General features: G+C 33.6%; 1 protein-coding gene across 1 annotated transcript in view; it reads right to left on the bottom strand.

Annotated features, from left to right (window-relative positions):
• DMD (dystrophin) overlaps nucleotides 1-21,666 on the bottom strand; it is a 2,117,885-nt gene that overhangs the window by 1,710,756 nt on the left and 385,463 nt on the right. Inside the window, 2 exon segments of the mRNA XM_074300855.1 lie at nucleotides 11,408-11,526; nucleotides 17,752-17,924. Of these exon segments, the coding sequence (XP_074156956.1) occupies nucleotides 11,408-11,526; nucleotides 17,752-17,924 (292 nt within the window).

The raw sequence follows: 21,666 nt of genomic DNA, 5'->3' as shown, positions 1-21,666 counted from the left end.
CCCTGGCACCACCCAGCATGGCAGTATGAGGTAAGCAAGCCAGTCAACCTCTTCATTTGATGACCATCATTCTCTGTCTCAAGAGATATGTATTAGCTATTTAATTTATGGCAAGTTATTTTATCTTTGCCCAGTTTTCTTATTTGTAAAAAGAAACAATAGGTGTTGTGAAGGACACAAGATTACAAAAGTGCTTAGCATAAAATGCGCTATATGAATGTTAACTGATTTACTGGATATTATTGCTTCATATCTGATAACTTTATGTTTTTTTAGATGTGAACAATTGATAAATGATTTCTCTGTGTGTGTAAAATAATTTAGGAATTTTAGATATGATAGTAAAAGCAGTTTTTAAGTTTAAGCAGTTTTTTTTTTTTTTTTTTTTTTAAAGGAGCTCTAATTAAAGTCCACTAAAAGGATCTATTTGCACTGATAGTATTAACAGAAGAATTTGGGACTACTTTAAAATTTTTAGTAAGCTAGAGTTAGACTTCTAAGGGGCTGTCAGTAGAAACTGGCACCTTAACCCTTTTCCCAGCTCACAAAAGAGATTTGTGTAAAGTGGAAAATAACTAAATTGCAATTCAGTTTGTCTAGGACATTTAATCAGAATATGGGCAATCTCATTAAGTTAAGTCAGTTTTAAAATCTATTCTATCTCAATTTTAAGGATTGTCTTGTTTTGTCCCTAAAACAAAAAGGAAACTTATTTAAGGGAATAAAAACTACAGCTAAGACTATTTGGCAATTAGGAAAATTCAAATTGTAAATTAACTTTTACTTTGAATTATCGTCATCGTGTTTAGTCTTATCAGTTCACCTCCAGGTATGAGGTGTGCAACACCTTCTACCCCCTTCCCAAAGCCAGAGGAGGTATCAAACAGCATAGCCTAGGAAAACATTAAGAATAGTTGTGGTGAGCAAAAGCAAGTTCAGCCCATTCCCTGGGGTCCCTGTTAACTCCCCTTAATTTTGCTTGACAGTTTTCTTGAAATCATCAAGTTAAGCAAGATCATCAGCTCTGAGAAATAAGCCTGTTTAGAATTTATAGTTTCTAAATAAGGAATGTGTCTACTAAAAATTTAAAAGCCAGTATTATTGATGCTTTGCACCAGGATAAGCTTAAACATATAAAACATGCTAAACAAAATCTCCTCTAGGTTTTAAGTCCTGATAAACTTTTAAAATAAAATATCAGGCCCTAAGCTGTAATTAGTAAAATTTGCTAGTAGAGATAAAAATTTTTGGGACTGTAATTGATATTCTTTTGAGTTCTGAATTTGATTGCCTGATCATTGTCAGTAGCCTACCCTTCAGGAGAATGCCATAAGTTTTAGGTGGACATATTATCTGGGCAAGAGTTGAGGACAACTTTAGCCTCTGCTTAAAGTAGGACCCTTCTGACTTACTTTCCCAGTTCTGTTTCTTTGTTTTTCACCTGATTATTTCTGAGTCTGGTTAATTATAAGTGTAGAATCAGCTGTCAAATAAAGCTAAGGATGCTTTATCCTGTCATGCATATATTCTCAGGCTGAGGCCTAAAGGACTCTTTTGATGCTAGTATAATCATGTCCCTGCTTTGTCCTTTTATAGAAATTTTCTATAATCAGAGCAAATGGTCAGTAGAAGCCATGAGCCTAATACAAGTATGCCAGGGGACAAAATGGTTCTCTACTCTAAATCTTAAAAATACTTTCTTTTGCATACCATTGCATAATACCATACCATAATGAGGAGGTAGCTCAGGGCTTCTGTGACAGCCCCCCACACACACATTTGGACAAACCCTTAACTTCCAGTCTCCCTCCCCCACCCAGTGCTATAAATTTCTTTTGTCTAAAGGCCCATAGAGTCTTACTTTTTTTTTTTTCCCTGAGGCAATTAGGGTTAATTGACTTGCCCAGAGTCACACAACTAGGAGATAATAAGTGTCTGAGATCACATTTGAACTCAGGTCCTCCTGACTTCAGGACAGGTGCCAGTGAGTGGCACATTCACTGTGCCACCCAACTGCCCACACCCACACAGTCTTATCAGTTTGTTAAGACCCTGAAAGCTAAACTAATCTCTTACCCAGTCCTAGCCCTGCCTAAAACCTTTTACAAACAGTTATAGTGATGAAAGGCAGGGCCAAGCCCTAGGGGCTTTGACATAGGCTCTTGAACCTTATCCCAGACCCTAGCTTACTTCTCAAAGAAATTTGGTGTTTCACTCAGTGGTGAATGGTTTACAAATGGGAAATGCAAAAGAAAATGGATTTTCTTGGAAATGGGGAAAGGAATGAGAACATCTATAGAAATTCCAAATATGTTTTTCATATTTTGCAATCATGAAACTATATGGAAAGAAAGGAGATTTTTGACAGCAAAAAATGCTCCTATTACATATGCAAGGGAACCAGGTTTGCAGATTCAGCTACCCGTGCTGCTACCTATTTGCCCTTGACCACTGCACCTTTAATTCCCCAGCTTCCAGATTCTTATACCCAAAGGGATGTAACCACTTTCTGAGTGGTTTCAAATACCCTCAGGCCATTTTCTAATCCCAGAGGCAAACCAGTGAGAACTTCTTTTTGGCCAGCCCAACTCTTAGCAGAGTGTCAGTGGTCTAGTTTTCACTTATCAAATAACTCAAAAGGTGGTGAGGCACTCAAGATTAACTTTATTTCTTATTATTTTCCACTTTTTCCAGGTGTACCTGGTACAATACTCCAAGAATGAGAGCTTTGCTCTTAGTATTTTCTCTCCAGCTCTCTTGGTCTCTGAGGGCCCCTGCCAGTGGGGAGATAACTCCTTAGTCTTTAATCAGACTAGGGAACTCCATGGACAGTGGGGGCATTCAGGACTGCTGGGTGTGCCTTCAGTGTCCCTAAATCAACCCACATATGCAACCTGATAGATTATTTGCAAAGGTCCCATTCTCAAATTCACCATACCCATTCTGGATGTCATCCCATTTGTATTAGCTACCCCGCCAGGGGAATAACTTTAACCTGACTATCCCTTGTTTTCTTGCCAGAAAGGATCTCTTACCCATATAATAACTGTAAAATATCCATTCCAAAATTATTCTGGAAAACTCATTCATAATGCTTCTGCACTACTTTCCTTGAAGCTTCTTCATAATCTTAGAACAACATTCCAATTGATATAATGTAGTGATTATATTCATCATTGGGGACAGCTAACTAGGAATCTACTACAAAACTTGGCCTCAGGTACCATCTGTGCACCTAAGGGATATGTGTTTCTTTGTAAAATGGGTTTTTCATTCTATTTTGATGTTTCTGAGAAACCTGTTAAAAGGAATGCCTCTGACTGGAACCCTCCTCAACCTGTACTCTTCTTTTCTCTATGCTTAACACCTTTTAAACATTATGGAGCATGCCCCACATTATATGATCACTCCTTTCACTATATATAATGCCACTGCTTCATACCTGAGCCTACCCTTGCAAGGAGACAAAAGCAGGGATTTTGGAAAATAAACATTCTTTGTATTTATTCTAGGAAAAGCTGTTTGGATTAGAAGCATGCATGATAGCCTCATCTCACTCCCAGCCTTCCTCTGGATGGGGTTTCTGGCTATTATCTCTACTAATCTCTATGCTAACTCCACTTTTAATTATTTTTTTTTTTTGATCATATGTGGCCCCTGCATTTTTAACCTACTTGTGAAATTTTTTTCCTCCAAGCTCCATGCTATGAACTTCCAACCATTTACAAAAATAAAGTGATTTTAAACTGGTTTCATTTATTTGTAAGAGATTACAGGACATTTGAGGAGGCAAGAAGTTTGGGTAGATAACTATTTTAATACTCTTAGGGAGGAGAGATGACATACCTTGATCTAGGATAGCATAGCTATGGGTATAATCTGTAACCAAGTAACAGAACAAGTTATCTTAGTATAATAATTTGCAAACTTCATTTCACAAGCTTAAGTGTGCTCAAGGGGGTCAAGATCCAGTGACATTCCGGATAGGAAAACATAAATAACATTTTTTAAACAGTATTACCTCCCACTCTTGAGCTCAATTATGCTATTAGAGAGATTATTGCCTGGCCCTCCAAGCTATTGCTCTAAGACAAGCTCATAAACTACGGATATTTAAGCACTTCAACATCATGGTTCCTAAATTTCTCTGATAAAAGTAGGTTGTACTGAATGTACATTAAGCAAATGAAATGACAATCTTGAATCCACTAATGTATCTCATTCTCTTTCTAATACAGCTACAACTGTAATTTGTTCATTTAAATTGCAATCCAATGAACTTCAAAATTAAAAAGATGTTTTCAATTAGTATTATGCTTTAACCCTATTAAATGGTATAATTTGATTTTAATGACTAAAGTTCTATATTTTTTAAAAGAAATATTGACTTGAAAATATTAGTTGTCTTCTGCCGATATAATGGTAAAAATATTTAGCTATTACCTCTGTCTTCTTGAATCACAGACAATAACTGTCAGTTCTGAATCAATGATATAGAAAGTGTCAGAGCCAAGATTTGAATCTAGTTTCTCTGCCTCTAATTCTAAAACTCTTTTGAATGTACTCAATTGCCAAGATAATTTTAAAAATTTATGTATTAATCCATTTATAGTACGCAAAATTTGTAATAAAGCAAAACATTCTTCTTTAGACTAGAAGCTCCTTAACAACCCAAACTTATACATATACATGTGTGCTTATTAAACAGTTTCAATGTAAAGCCTTCTAGGTGTAAGAACTGAATGGAGATTTAGTTTCCATAGAGTTATGAAAATTGAAATGGAGAAATGAAACAAATTAGAAAATTGAAATCTAAGATATGAAAAGCTGGGGACCACAAGGAAATCACAGAATGTCATCAGAGCTGGAGGTTTTAGATTTGAATAAGACCTCTCTGGACTTTATCCCCTTGTCTTTCTGTGGTCCTTACAAATGTTATCCCCCCTAAAAAATATGACCTCTCTGCGGGAAGGGACTGCTTTCTATAATGAGGGGTGGATAATCATGCTCTGTAAATTCTGAAACCCAATTAATGAGAAATCAAAGAAGGGACTTGTCCTTCAAAATAGGAAATAAAAAACTGGCTTTGAAGTTTCAAAAGTGTGCCTACTAACCTAGGTACCCATTCTTGAAAAAATGTAAAATAAAATCTTTCCAGAATTCATCAGTGAGTCAGTAAACTTCTTGGTAAGATATTTTGTTTCTTGGGGGCAGCTAGGTAGGTAGAGCACCAGCCCTAAAGTCAGGAGTTCAAGTCACCTCAGACACTTAACTGGCTGTGTAACCCTGGGCAAGTTGCTTAACCCCAATTGCCTCAGTATAAAATAAATAAATAAATAAATAAAATAAAAATTGTTTCTTACATATATATGGTTCCCTATTATTGTGAGAGGCAAACTAGAGTTAAGTTTCCACAGAACAGTTAAAATTCAATTACTCAGAAATCTGGAGTAGGCAATGAGAAATATTGAAAAGTTAAGTTTCCACAGAAAATTGTAAGTTTCAAGTAATATAATATAGTAAGTATCTCTGATCAATGAGAATTCTGAAGGAGAAATTGACTTGGTGCCATAATTCTGAGGAGGGGTCTAGGATAAAAACTAGCTTTAACCAGCTAGGGCAATGACTAGGAGAAGTCTTTTCTTTATTGCCCTTGATTATGATGCTCATCCGTGGTATCTTCTCTGCCTGGGGGGAGCAATAACACAAATCTAGATATAATGGAAGAAGATGTTCTTAGGTCATCCTATTTCTCTAACCAATTAAAGGCTAAGTGGGAGGGGACAAATCTAGAAAAGCTTCCTTTGCCTTCCTTAACAGTGAACTCCCTCTTAGGTGGGTGTTTCTGCTTCACATGAGAATCAAGGCTACATTCTTCAGTCCTTCAGTCCCTCTCACTCTTTTAATAAAACAGCACAGACTTTAACATTGAGTCTTGGGTCTTGTTTCTAACATTATCAAAGTCTATTTATTTTTTAGGACTTTCTGAAAAAATGTCCTCCTCACTCTACAAATCTGGTGAAACTCATCCAATTTAAGATTGTCTCCTCAATGAGTCACCAACTTTCTAAATTCCTTTTTGTCATTTTTTTTTTTTTTTATTCAGGTTGTCCCATATTCACCTCAGGATAAAGATATTTAGCTTTTGATCCTAGTTCATCCAAAAATACAAAGACACACAAAAACAAAACAGTTCACGTTTCTTATCCCAACATATTTAGGAAGGTAAAGACTATTCTATCACTTAATGGAATTAATAAGCAAATGGATCTTATTCATATATTAATTAGAGACAGACATTTCTTTATTATTCAGATCAATATATAAGAATCTGGGATAATTAAAAAAGGAAACATTAGCCCACTTTTGAATACTGTAAAATTCCATAAGACACATACACGTGTGTGTGTATGTGTGAGTGTATGTATGTATGAATGTGTATATAACAACTTAATCTAGAATGGATATAAAAGGAAGTTTTTTAGTTCTCCATGTGTATTATCTCATGAATTCAAAACTCTGATAACTGGAGATTTATGTACTTCATTTGGAATAAAGTCAGGATCAGAGCAGTGATGAGTGCTAATTGACAAGAGGAAAGATAATGTCAAAAATGACATATTGATTCTGACAAACTAATCCAACCTCATGAAATTCAATAATCTTTAGCATTAAAGTACTATAGGTCTTCCTCTCTAATCTAGTTTTAAGGTTATTTTTTGTCAATGTTGACATGTAGAATAGTGGAATATTTACATTTCTTCATATTAAAGTATTATATTAAGCTGAGATTTCTTATATACTACTACATATATAATAAAATTTATATCTATACATACATGAATTTTGCAAGCAATGCAGAAAAATAAAGGAGTATAGTTAATAATTAGAATTAGATTTTGATAGTATTAAAAATTAGGTTGTAGCATAATGACTGGATAGAAACATGCCTGTGAAATGTTAAGAAATTATCATGACCAGGGTACATAGAAGTTTATTGTGAGTACAAATTAATTAACACCAAGAAACTTGAGCTGTAGAAGTCCCCATTCCATTCCATCCACACCCAACAAACAATCACACACTGAGCCTATGCTTTTATGAGTTAAACCCTACCTTATTTAAGTAAAGATTCAGTAAAGTACCCTTATGAACTTTTTTGGCCAAGAGATCCTATGAGTCACAAAAACCTATTTCTCACAAGAAGAGTATAATTAACTTTAAAAACAGAAATCCTAATCTGTATATAACAACTCTCAATAGCAAACTCAGAGATTCCTCAGTCAAAAAACAATGTTATTAAATAGAAACAATTAAGATACTTCCAAAGACTGCTAATTTTAACTTTTAGGTATTCTTCAATAAATTCAGTGTGAGCAAACCAACCATGAATATATTCCTTAGTGTCTGACTATGGAATTTGTGAAGATTATCAAAGAAAATCCCTGACCAGGTCAACTTCCCTGCAGTTGAATATAAATACTCTCACACCTTTCTTATGGGACACATGTTCTGGCCCCTTAATAAAGGACAAATATTTTATTGAAATAGTATCTAGTGTCAGTCTCCTGTCTGACTGCTCACCAATGATGGGGCTTATGTCAAAGATGATGGGTGACTTAGTTAATAGCAGTAGTATATTCTGTGACCCATAAGAAGAAAGAAGAAACAAGGGCTCAATCTCATTAATGAAATGTCCTCTGTTCAGGGCCACACTCAAGACTTTAGCCCTTCTTTGCACTAGCAAAATAATAGTAGAGAAAACTTTTGTTTTCTTCTTTCACAAGGTAAGTTATAGCTAAAATGCATGGCATATTATCCTTGTTTCATTATTTGTTATTATCATTATCACTGAGAAAAGTCTTCATGTTTTCATAATACTTGATATCAGTCATAGAATGAGATAAATATTAATAATAAACATCTAGGATTGTCCATAGATATTGCCATCTCTTATATACCATTATATTCCTGTCTCATATAATTTTATCCAAATGCTTCTTCATAATGTACAAAAAATATACATAGTAGCTGAGTTGGAGGATACACTATATGTGTGTATACCAAAACTCTCAAACAGGAAAAAATACTGTTGAAGTAATTGATAAATAAAGAATCTATTAAGACATGATATAGGGAATTAGCCAAGGAGAAAATGGAATCTGTAGAACTAATCTTAGCAAGACAAAATAAAAGTAGATTAAAACAAAACTAATTAGTTAAAAAATATTCTAAGGATCCAAAATATTTTCCAAGTTTTTATTTTCTTTGTTTATGAATTAAGTCTAAATTATTTGTCATTTATTTCCATTCTGAAGTTAATTAAATCAATGAATAACAAACAAAAAGATTATTTATTACATATAATATATGAAAATTATTTTAATTGGAAAGGTATTAAAGTTATCTAATGAGAAACAACAGTTTTTATTATCCAATTCTTCTATTCTTTACAAATAAAACTTCTTAAAGTGTAATATGTTAAGGAGGAGTTAGGGTGACAAAAAGCCTATTTTTAAGTAAAAAGTGATTGATGGAATAAGAACCAATACAATGATTTTTTTTCTGGCAAGTAAGCCAACTAACTAAATAAAAAAAAAAAAATTAGCTAAAACTCAAAGTTAATATATGAAAAAAAGATCATTACTGTAAAAATGGATGCCTAATTAATAGTTTAAAATTATTATAAGGAAATATTTCTTCTGTATAGATATGCATGGATATGCATGATGAAATACATCAATTATTAATTCAGAAATACTTTTCCAAACTACTAACATTGTTATACTCTAAATATACCTTCACAAAATACTAATTTAATGCAGAATTCCAAAAGACTTGTTTTATTCTTTAAAACCAAAGGCCATGGAGAGACTTACATGAACTGATGCTGAGTGAAATGAGCAGGACCAGGAGATCTTTGTATACTTCAACAACAATACTATATGCTGATCAATTCTGATGGATGTGGCCATTTTCAACAATGAGATGAACCAAATCAATTTCAATAGAGTAGTAATGAACTGAACCAGCTACACCCAGAGAAAGAACTCTGAGAGATGACTATGAACCACTACATAGAAATCCCAATCCCTCTATTTTTGTCCGCCTGCATTTTGGATTTCTTTCACAAGCTAATTGTCCATTATTTCAAAGTCTGATTCTTTTTGTACAGCAAAATAACTGTTTGGACATGTATACATATATTGTATTTAATTTATACTCTAACATATTTAACATGTATTGGTCAACCTGCTATCTGGGAGGGGAGGAGGGAAAAATTAGAACAAAAAGTTTGGCAATTGTCAATGTTGTAAAATTACCCATGCATATATCTGGTAAATAAAAACTATTAAAAAAAAAAAAAAAAGGCCAAAACACCAATAACCAGTAAAATAGGTATATGTAAATATAGGTATATGTGTGTGCATATCTATATGTATTTACCTCTCATTTATCTATTCATCTATCACCTAATTATCTATATAGGTATTTGGGTGGCAAAAAAGTTAGAGTGATGAATCTGGAGTTAGGAAGACTCATCTTCCTGAATTCAAATCTGAGCTGACATACTTATTACTTGTGTGACTCTGGACAACTAACTTAAATTTAGCCTCAGTGTATCATCTGTAAAATGAATTGGAGAAGGAAATAATAAATTACTTCAGTATTTTTGCTAAGAAAACCCCAAACAGGGTCATTAAAAATCTGAGAAAATTGAAAAAAAATAACTGAATAAAATGTGTGAAATTATATTTTCACAGAATAATCAAACAAAATACATCAAACAATATTTGCTCCAACTATTGTTCAAATAGTAAATGTGGAATGATTTTTCCTCTCTTACATTTCTGCATCAGAGAAATTTCTTTTATTCACTATTTATGTCATTATTTTTAATTGACTCTTTACTATTTTAAAATGATATTCTTTTAATCTACTTCTGAAAAATGTAATTAGATGTTCCCTCATTCAGCTGAAGGGAATGGTTCTGTCACTATTCAAGTTACTCAAAGTTCACTATTCAAGTTATTCAAAGTCACTGATTATATAATCTAGGGTTCCTGTATATAGATATCCCTATACTTTGGAAAGTTTTTTTCAGAAAATTAAATAGCTATTTCCAATTGCTATTCTGATTAGGTAACTACTCTGACAAAGGAAAGGCAAGTGATTCTGACACTTGGAGTGACCAAAATTAGTTTGGAATGAATGCTTGTCAGGATATTTGTTGAGTGTCAAAAACTTAACAATGATTACAGAAATTTAAAAGTTAACACATATGTATATATAAATTAACCTATACACACAGATATAAAAACATGTATGTATGTATATATGCACATATAGAAACATACTGAATGTACATACATAATGTACATACATATATATGCATATACATGGCTTCTGATAACTTTCTTTTTAGCATTAACTATGTTTATGTTCCAGACTTATCAATAAAGAACAAAAGTTGAGGTTAATCATATGACTTAATAAGAAGTCCTACTTTTTATCATCAAAACCTCAAGTGAATTGAGAATATGCAGGAAAAAAGTTATTGTAAGATGATGGTGCTCTGTTAGATAAAGCCAAAGACTTTAAGGAAAAAAGAAAACCAAAACACAACATATAACCATGTCATGTTCACAGCCTAATTCTTTAGTGACTATCTGCTCTGTTGTAGCTGTTTCTCCTATATGCTCAGTTACTTATTTCAAACTCCTCAAGAAATAGGCAAGTCACCAATTTTGAATAAATTGTCAAAAACACTTGGAAATTTGGAAAATTTGCAAGCATTATCATCATAAATGTATGATTTTCATATTACTGTGTAGAATAAAAATTAATTAGGAGTCACATAGTATTAAAAAGAAATAAAAATGCATTTGAACCTGAAAAGTTCAAGAAAAAAAGTTTAGGTAACAATATTAAAAACAACAATACAACTTATAGTAGGAAGAGAGAAATAACAGCTACAAGGAACTTTTCCAGGGTTACAAATTATATGATTACCAGTTCCATCAATAGATTGCTGTTTTAACCAGGGGGCTTTAATGCCTCTCATAGAAGAAGTATATGAGTAAAATTGGAAAGGAGGGTAATTAATTATAGTTAAATCTACCAAATTTCTTGAAGTACTAAGCATAATTTATGCTTACCTTAATCAGAAAGTACACTCTGACACAGTAAGTTCAAGACTATACTATCTTAAACTTCTAAAAGTTTCTAAAAAATAACCAAAGCAAATTTAAACTGGGTATTTATGACATGAACATGGAAAAGAAAAAAAAGTAATCACATAGAAAGAAGGAAAATATATAAAACAGTCTGTACCTATTAAGCCAATGTCAGATTCAGATGTAAATAGGCTAAGAAAGCATAGAAACAGCATGCAATTTGCACCAACCTTCAGGATCAAGCAGTTTCTCTATACCCAACTGATTTTTGGCTATGTTAAATGCATGTTCTAATCGTTGTACAGCTGACTGCTGGCGAACCACACTATCCCAATCAAAGAGATCAGGCCTGGAAAAAGTATTAAAAAAAAATCATTGGAACATTCTTTAAAATATACTTCAATTACGTATTAATTTGCTAATATTTTGACATTGTGAGGCAAATAGTAATGTTAGTACAATTTCTCATTTGAAGCAGATCACAATGGGAATACAAAGATTATGTTGAAAAGACAGAATCAAGGCTGTCAATCAATAAATTAATGTATTTATCAAGCATCTGCCATAGAGGATGACCTTTTTTTTTGGCCAGGGTTCCATGGAACTGCTGGCCACCACACAACTTAAGGTACCATCTAATCTATAAATTTCTGAATGCAAAACTAAGGTAAAATGACATACTTACTATTTAGGTGATCCGGGCAATCACTTGAATTCCCTTAGCCCCAGATTCTGCATGTATAAAATGAGGATCATAATACCACCTATCTCAAAGAGTTGTTGTAAGGCTCAAATGAGATAACATATATAAAATATTTTGCAAACCTTAATGGGCTTAATGAATACATTCTAGCTATTGAGGCAGCCAGGTTGTACAATGGATAAGAATACCAGGTAGCTAGAATCAGGAAGACCTCAGTTCAAAAAATGCCTCACATACTTATTAGCTATGTGATCTTGGATGGCTCACAACCTCTCTGGGTCTTTGTTTTCTCAGCTGTAAAATGAGGATCATAATAACACCTCCTTCACAGGATAGTTGTATTGATTACATCTGATAATAATAAGGAAAAGGCAGTGTTTAAGTGCTTACTATATCCCAAGCTATTGTGATAAATGATGATATAGAAAAGTGAGGCAATTTCTTCTTTTAGGGAGCTCCCATTTGAACCCGGAAATAAATATCTTTAGGACCCTTCATTTGTAAGGTTAATGTAAAAGTCCTTAATATTCAGTGGTAGGCATATATCAAGGTTAGGGATTTGGGAATATAATGATAGGACAAATAATAAGACCTGACTTTTACTGAAAGAATTGTAGTTGTTGACTCCATGTTAATTGAATTGGTAGAGTGGTCACTTCTCTTATAACCAAGGAGAGAGAAGTTGCTAGGCCCACACTCATTGGCAGAGAGGAAATAAGACCAATCGCAAATATGAAGCTGCTTCTTTGAACTTCCCACAGTGATGGGAATGGGAAGAATCAGTATTCAGACAGGAATTAAAAAAAAAAAAAAAAAAGGAATGAGGTCACTGGAAGGAATGTTAATATAAAGGAAAATAGTGGGATTTGGGCAGGATAACATTGCAAAAGATCTGCTTTTTTAAATTTACATTTCTCTAAAGAGGCAAAATAACATTATTTCTCTGCTGAAATCTTATAATACCTAACAGTGGTTGTCCTGGTTCCACTGGTATCCTGGATTCTCTAAAGCTACACTAAAAAGGCTTTGATTAAAGGCACACCAATGCAGTGTTTCTGTTGTTCAATGAATTGGCTAATTAAGTGTATAAAACTTTTATTAATAAAAAGCTTGTTAGAAAATATTTTGTTCACCATAAATCAGGAAGGAATTGTGATCTTTGTTAATGGAGGAAGTTTAGCAATGGCAACAGCATAAGCAGAGGTTGGGATGGAAGAGGAGAATTGAAGAAGTGAAGATGGGGCAGATGCTTTTTTCTGCTCAACACCAATAGTATATTTGCCTAACCTTCCAGACCATTGATATTTTGCTTGAATGATATACTAGACTTACATTTTGCCCTAAGAGGTAATCTTCCTTGACATGGAAACAGAGTTATGAATTGTGAGAATATTTCCTCTTTTCAGAGCCTCAAAAAGACAAAGAATATGCCCAGTCTTAATCCCTTTCCTATGCTGATATATTCACTGGTGTAAAGGATTTTTTTTTTAATAATCCAATTTCTAAAGATGAAGAAGTTTACAAGGAAGGTAAAAGGTGAAAATGAATTTCTTGTCTTTATGCCAATGTAAACCATTAATTCAGCTAAATGGCCAAAAACATTAATTTGCCTGATTCTCAGAGAAAAAAAAAGCTAAGGGGAGAATAGACCTATACATTCATGCTTCTTTCTCCTTTAAAATATAAGAAGAATGAGGTCACGAATAGTACTATTAAACATTAGAGATCATCTAGCACAATCTCTTTATTTTACAGATGTGTAAGTGAAGGCTCAGAGGAGTGAAAGTGTTACTCAAAATTATATCACTAAATATATTAACATAGCAAAGTCTTCTATGTCACAATGCTTCATCTATATACTAAGCCATATATTATCTTCTCTTTTTCCTCTTGTCCTCCTCCTGCTCCTCTCCTTTTCTTCCTTCATCTTTTTCCTTATTCTTATGTGTTTTAGGAGGTACCTCTTCAGAGTTCAGACTTCTACTTCAACCCAATCCAAATTATTTTTGGTAGAAAATGTTATGTAGTAAGGATTCTAAGCAAGTATTTGATTCAATTCACTTTTAAAAAGTTAGCCTATATCACTATTCTTGAAGATAGTGCATAGCTATATCCTCCAGGCAGGCAGTGAAAATACATTTTAAAAAATCCTATTTGTGTTCAATTTTATTATTTTTATATTTAATTATTAGTATTGCTTTCAATTATTTTGTGGTAAACATATAGTATTTCATCTAAGTAAATATGCATTTGTGAGACAGTTTGAAGATCTAATCAATATTTATGGCTAGTAAAAGAAAATGTGTTGTGAATAATAAACAACTGAATCATATATGATTTTTTCTAACAATCCATTCAAAAGTTAAAATATAAAAAAGGCTATAAACATGTAGAAATATTTTATAGTTGAAATTTGAAAAACATATAATCAAGCTTATACCTGATTCTTTTAGTGCAAAACATCACATTTTAACTACAAAAATAGCTAATAAATAAAACATATAAAATTCTATAATAATTGTCAGAAGCTTTATTTTTACTTATTCTTTATAAGTTTAGTTTCCTCATCTACAGAGATGAGAATTACATTAAATGGTTTTTTATTGTTCCTAGCTCTAACTCTACCATTCTTCAAAATTGCATTTAGCACAATACCTGGAAAAGAGTAGGTGTTTAATAAATGCTTGTTGATCTAACTAAACTGGTTCTAATCATATTGAAGGGTTCATTGATAGCACACATCAATTGTGAAATTTGAACCTAGGTCCTTTGACTTCATAGTGCCCTTTCCATTATACCACACTATTCTCTTGATATAATTCTAACATGAAACTTTTAGTGGCTTCAGCCCTGGATAATAGATCCCTCCCCTTTTTCTTGAAATTAAGTCTGGGGAAACTGAGTTTGGAAGAGGGCCCTGAGCCTTTGAGGCTCTGGATCCTTCATATACCATTCTGACAAAATGAAGGATAGCAAAGAAAAACATTGTTCTGGTGGTGCCCACCTCTGTGACTCTATCTCTGTTCAAGATTATCCTGACCTGGATTATTGCCCCTGCCTCCCAGTCTCCTGCCCTTAGGCTTTCCTATCTTGCCTCCTGTCCTGTCAAAGCTCCAATTATGTTTTTATATCTTAACAAGTTGTCCTTCCCTAGAACAATTTTTGTGACCTGACAGGGACTGAGTTATGCTCCCCATCTCGATAGTACCAGGTTTACTCCTTTCCCTGCTTGTGTCTTTGAAGTATTTGCGTAAAGACAACAACAGCTGTAAGATGTTAGATAAGGTAGCAGGCTAATTGCATGTTTGGCTTCTATATCATGTTTACAAATCCTAATTAGTTAAAACACGATATTAGCTTTGTACCTCAGTTTCTCTGGACCATGTGCTTTGGAGCATATTCTCATATGGTCAGATGGCTTATTAATCTCTCCACTTAAAATTAAACCATTCTCTACTCACCTCAGTTTCTCCAGTACTACAAGACCTTAATAAATTTCCTATGAGTCAAAGAAGCAAAACCTACTCACTCCCCCAAATAAAATCCCCAACAACAACAAACCTTATAAAATGACTTATTAAAGCATATATTTGATATTAAGCTTATTTGTTATTGCTTAGTCACACACTTATTTCATTTTAGACACTAAAAGACAAAAACCTATTTCTAATTAGCCAGTAGCAAACACCTTGAAAATTAAAACTCCTCCATCTCTTTCTCAAGATTAACAATGGAAAATGTCCATAAGAATTATTTATGAAGGGATATTCATTTACTGGAAGGAGGCACTTGACAAAAAAAAAAAAAAAAACAAAAAACATAATATACACAAAACACTTGTTAATGGGTTATTCATTTGAAAAAGGGAGATGGAAAACATTCAGATATCTAGAGAGATTAGCATTGAGTCAAGGACAGACATTCCATATTTAAAAAAAAAAAAAAAACAATCTCATGTACAAAGAGAATCAGATATCAAAAGATACAATGCTCAGAATCACATTACTAAAATATGTGAATATTTCAAGTTTTTACTTTGAAAAAGAAGAATATTAAATAAGTCATCAACATGGAATAGTTTAAGCTTTTCTTTTCCCATTTATAAAGAGTGAACCAAAAAAAAAGCCAGCATAGGCATGAACAGCGTACCAGGCTTATTTAAAAAGTCTTGTGGCTTTCTGGAGAATGATTTGGAACAATGCTCAAAAAGTTATCAAACTGTGCATACCCTTTGATCCAGCAGTGTTACTCCTAGGCTTATATCCCAAAGAGATCTTAAAGAAGGGAAAAGGACCTGTATGTGCAAGAATGTTTGTGGCAGTCCTCTTTGTAGTGGCGAGAAACTGGAAACTGAGTGGATGCCCATCAGTTGGAGAATGGCTGAATAAATTGTGGTATATGCATGTTATGGAGTATTATTGTTCTATAAGAAATGACCAACAGGATGATTTCAGAAAAGCCTGGAGAGACTTACGTGAACTGATGCTAAGTGAGATGAGCAGAACCAGGAGATCATTATATACTTCAACAACAATACTATATGATGATCAGTTCTGATGGATGTGGCCCTCTTCAACAATGAGATGAACCAAATCAATTCCAATAGAGCAGTAATGAACTGAACCAGCTACACCCAGTGAAAGAACTCTGGGAGATGACTATGAACCACTACATAGAATTCCTAATCCCTCTATTTTTGTTCACCTGCATTTTTGATTTCTTTTACAGGCTAATTGTCCACTATTTCAAAGTCTGAGTCTTTTTGTACAGCAAAATAACTGTTTGGACATGTATACATTTATTTAATTTATACTTTAACATATGTATTGGTCAACCTGCCATCTGGGGGAGGGGAATAGGAGGAAGGAGGGGAAAAATTGGAACAAAAGGCTTGGCAAATGTCAGTGCTGTAAAAATTACCCATGCACATATCTTGTAAATAAAAAAGCTATAATAATTAAAAAAAAAAAAAAAGTTTTGTGGTTACCATACACTCCAAGACTCCAAGACAGTTTAAGGGGTCAAGGATCAGGAATGTATTTGATTGAGGGGAATAGACTACATGATGAGAATAAGTAGCAAAAGTGACAATGAGAGATGGGACAAAGCCTTAAAGAGGAGAAGATGTAACAACAGTGTTTGAGACATAGCTACCTGAGCCTTTTCCCCTTTAATTTTTAACTATGAAGAATGTCTCTTAATTTGTAATACTTCTTTTTAAAATAAAGCCTTCATCTCATTTTGAGAGTAAACAATATGAAATTGTAATCCATGAAAATTATAAATTTAAAGAGAAACAAGCATATGTTTAAGGGACATACCCACTCCATATGAGTGTGTATATGCATACACACACATATATGAATATATATACATTTCTGTACATATCAGCATATACATATGTGTATACACATATACATGTTCATATTTGTTTATATAATGTTATAATCAGGCTCAGAGGCAGAACCTTCAGAAGATATGTTTGAATAGCATTTAAGGAAGTATGAAAGAGGGTAGTCCTTGCAAGCATTATGGAGATATATAGATAGAGAATGGGTTGTGGTTTATTTTATATAAAGTCCCACTTAGAGAGTGATAGGCTTACACAATATGTGCACAGCAAACCCATTTCCCATTGATTTCAGTCAGAATTATGCATTAAGCTCTGTAATAATGTGAGAAAATTGAAGTTTTCTCTATTTTACTCCATGACCCACAATGGTCATGATGGAAGCATAGGTCCCAAAGCAGCATAACATGGCACAACTTAGTCTCTTGAAAGCATGTATCTGGATGATTATCCATTCTGTATTCCTCTGCCAGACATTCATTATTTAGTAAAACAAATACAATCCTACAAATTATCCTCACCTGTGACTGTGAATGAGTGCATTAAAAGCCAGTCCATCTGACCAGCTTGTAGTGAAGTTGATGACTTTGACCTGTGGATAGTGACGAGTTGATTGACGTACCCAGCTCAGCAAGATCTTTTCACTGTTTGTTTGCTGCAACCCAGCCATGATATTTTTCATTACATTTTTGACCTGCATTAGAACATAGACTTTCATCAGTAAATGTGTGTCTTGTTTGAGGACAAAACTGATTCCCTCCCTCCCCTTGAATGCTAATGATGTCAATTTGCAAGCATAAGTAATAGAGCAACTTTTGACTGACCCTCAAAAAGGGAAAATAACTGATCCTAATATTTGTTATCTGTATTTGTGTACTTTTGAAATGCTAATGAACTCTGAGGCTCTTAGTGAAAATGCTGAAAAATATCATATAACAGTGGTGTGTGTGTGTGTGTGTGTGTGTGTGTACTACATTCTTTTTGTTTGATTCTGGCAAAAAGGGGGAAAGGATGATGGCCAAATAGTTATTTTTCTCTCCAATTTCTCCTTAATCTAAGTACTTAGCCACAAAGCACAAAAACCCAGAATGTCCGTTAATGTGTTCCTGGGTTTTATCTCAACATATTCAATATTATGACCATTAATCAAAATTATATATGCTGACTGAGGTGAAAAAAAGTAATGTGGAAATGAGGTTTTATCTTTAAAGAAATGAAGGAAAGAATGCAGGAAAACGGCTGTGAATGTATTGGTGGCTGATAAGCTGTCCTAGTTTTCTTTTCATTAATTATCTTTAGTACTTTTGATTGCCTTCTAAACATTATTTAGAGTCTTTCTAATTGCCATTCAAGTTATTATATTTCAAAGTCCTATACCCTTAGTAATCTACTAAAAATTCCTTGTAAGCATGTTTGTTTGTTTTTTTTTTCTTCAAGTTTCAAATGCAGTTAGTTTTAGATAAGGGGAAAAAAAAGTTCATGGCACTCAGAATAAGCAGTTAAATGCTTAGCTTAGTAGACTATTTCTCTCACTTAGAGCATGATCATTATTAATTATTATAGAGAAATATACCATAAAACAAAAAAGCAATAAATCAACACCTATTTATTTAGTACTTACTATGTTTAGACACTGCGCCAAGTACAAGGATATAAATAAAGGCAAAAGCAACCCTTGTCTAAACTTCTTTGCTGACTTACAACCTCAATACTCTGTGAACTGGACATTTTGAACCTCAAGTTCCATAAAAATCTTATATTCAAAATGTTCCAAATTAACTCATTATTTTCCCCACTAAACTCACCCATCTTAATCACTTTCTCCTTACTACTAAGCTGCCACCATCCTCCTAGTCATGCAAACAGAATGCTTATTCTCTCTGGTCCCATATCATCAACTGTGATACCTGGTTTTTTGTTTTGCCTCATTTCTCCCTACTACATTTTTCCTTCACTCAGCTGTCAAATTGGTCTCCCTAAAATTCAGGTCTGATCAATCACCTCTGCCTTATGGATGAAGGAAGGAACTGAGACAAAAAGCATTAAATGACTTGCCCAGGATCACACAGTTAGTAAATATCTGGGGTCAGTTTTTACCTCAGGAACATGAGTCTTTCTGACTCCAGGTCAAGTACTTTATTCACTGCACCACTTAATTGTCCCAATTTCCTCCATTTACATTTCAATAATCAATTCTTTGGATACTGAAGAGGAGAGGCATAGAAAGATAGCAATTCATATTTTTTTTTTTAAATGAGCTTTTCAATTGATACCAAGTTTAATGAATCATATGATCCCCAAACTAATTGAATTTTAGGCTGCATTAATAAAATATAGTGCTCAAATGAGTAAAGTAGCAGTCACATTATATTCCTTACTGATCAAACTACATTGAATAGATTGTGTTGAGTTCTGGGCACCATGTTTTTAAAAGGGCATTGAAGAAATAACGTAACCAGTATTCAATGAATTCCACAAAATTTAGTGGCTCCCTATTACCTCCAAGATCCAATATAAAATTGTAGTATACCTACAATTTTAAATTTAAATTTAAATTTAAAGCCCTTCACAGCTTGGACCATTCTGGCCTTTTCATTCTTTTTCTAGTTGGTTGGTTGTTGTTCTTCATGCTCTAAGAAGATCAAAATTACATCATTATGTTAGGATCTCAGTACAGTGTATCTGACGGTGGCTGATCATGTAGTGCCACAGTTCTTTTTTAATGTCCTGACCCAGTTTCCCTAATTGTCCTATTCAGTTACTCTACCTTAGGCTATAACCATTACCTCTTAATGTTAGGATAAAGGTCTTATATCTTAGGCTATAGTCATTCCCTCTTAATGTTTGATGGGATAAAGGTCTTTATCCATTTTAGACATCATTAGAATATCAGGAGCCTCTCCAGTACCTCCCTCCATTATGCTTGCCTCCATTATATCATCCTCATCCTAAGTTCCTCCCCCCATTAAGTCATCCCCATCCAGGTATCTCCCCCCTTTATGACATTTTTCTTGTTACCCTATTAAAAAATCTTGTTATCGGATATTCAAGGCTGGATTCTTTGAGATGATAGTCTCCTTCAGCCCTGGGATCAAACCATGGATCCATTTGGTCCCAAGTAAATCTCTCCCATTTAAATAAATTATTAAATTGTTCTCTAATCTTGCTCAGTTTCTCCAGCATTACAATCATACCAATACAAACTCAAAATATTCTACCATAGATTGAGCACAATGTGAAAATTTGGGGTGGATTTTATAAATTTGCATATCTCATATTTCTTTAAAGCTACTTCAATTGTGCTTTTTTTCATAGAGCACAGCACCATGAGGGCATGCCATGTAGGGTGGTCCTGTGCCAGTGTCTCCCATGTTCCCAATCAGTTTTGAAGTTTTTAATAGTAACCTCGAGAATGAATATTCTTGTATTGCTCCTTCTTACCACCATGTAAGTGCTTATCTTATGTGAATTCTCCATATATTCTTTCTCAAATTAATTATCTTCCATAGTCCCTAAATTGAAGTGATAGTGACTCTCTTGCTATTCCACACAAGATACTTATCTCAGACTCTTTACCTTTCACTGCACATTGCCCACCTCTTTTACTCCCTCCAACTAATGCTCTCCTTTCTCCTCTTCACCAAAGCCTACGTAGCTTCTTTCACATTCAGCTCATTTTTTTTTTTTGTAAGTGGCCTTTATCAGTCTTCCTCCTCCCCCAAACTCACATTGCTAATATCTTCTCTCTTAGATTACCATATATTTGCAATGTATATTTAACTTGATTTTACACATTTCCTTTGATGTCTTCTTTCCAGTTAAAATGGGAGTTCCTTAAGAGGAAAAACCAACCAAACAAACAAAAACAAAAAATATATCCCCAGGAGTTAAGTTCCTCATACATAATCAGAGTTTGTTTAACTGAAGATAGAGTCTTGAAATCATATTATGAGAGAAACAACATAAACAACTTGGGATGCTTGCCATTTGAAGAGAAGAGAGTATTGGAAGGAGAAATATTTTCAACCATTTAAAGATAATATATGTACTTTATACATTTTATGTTTCTTTTTTGGTATAAGAAATAGGTTTGATAAGTAGAAGTTTTAGGCAGGCAAAGTTGCACACAGTGTAAAGAGTGCTTCCAAAGAATTTGAATTAGAAGTCCTTCCTGGCAAAAAAAAAAAAAAAAAAAAAAAAAAAATCAACCTGTTTTATGAAGTAATAAGCTCTGTTCTAAAAATTAATTAATTTAATTTTAAATTTTAAAATTAAGATGGGTCCAGAAAGGGGCATTCCAGGAAGATGGAGGAGGTCAAAAATTCCAAGCTCTCCAGATTCCCCCCACAAATAAAAAAAAACACAATTGCATCCCAGGATGAACCTAGGCATATGAAAATAAAATAAGGCTGGGAAAGAACAAAAAGTCTTCCTGG

The sequence above is a fragment of the Sminthopsis crassicaudata genome, chromosome 3 (genome assembly GCF_048593235.1).
Source record: "Sminthopsis crassicaudata isolate SCR6 chromosome 3, ASM4859323v1, whole genome shotgun sequence".
Classification (NCBI taxonomy): Eukaryota; Metazoa; Chordata; class Mammalia; order Dasyuromorphia; family Dasyuridae; genus Sminthopsis; species Sminthopsis crassicaudata.
This window is presented reverse-complemented; position numbering and strand designations above follow the sequence as displayed.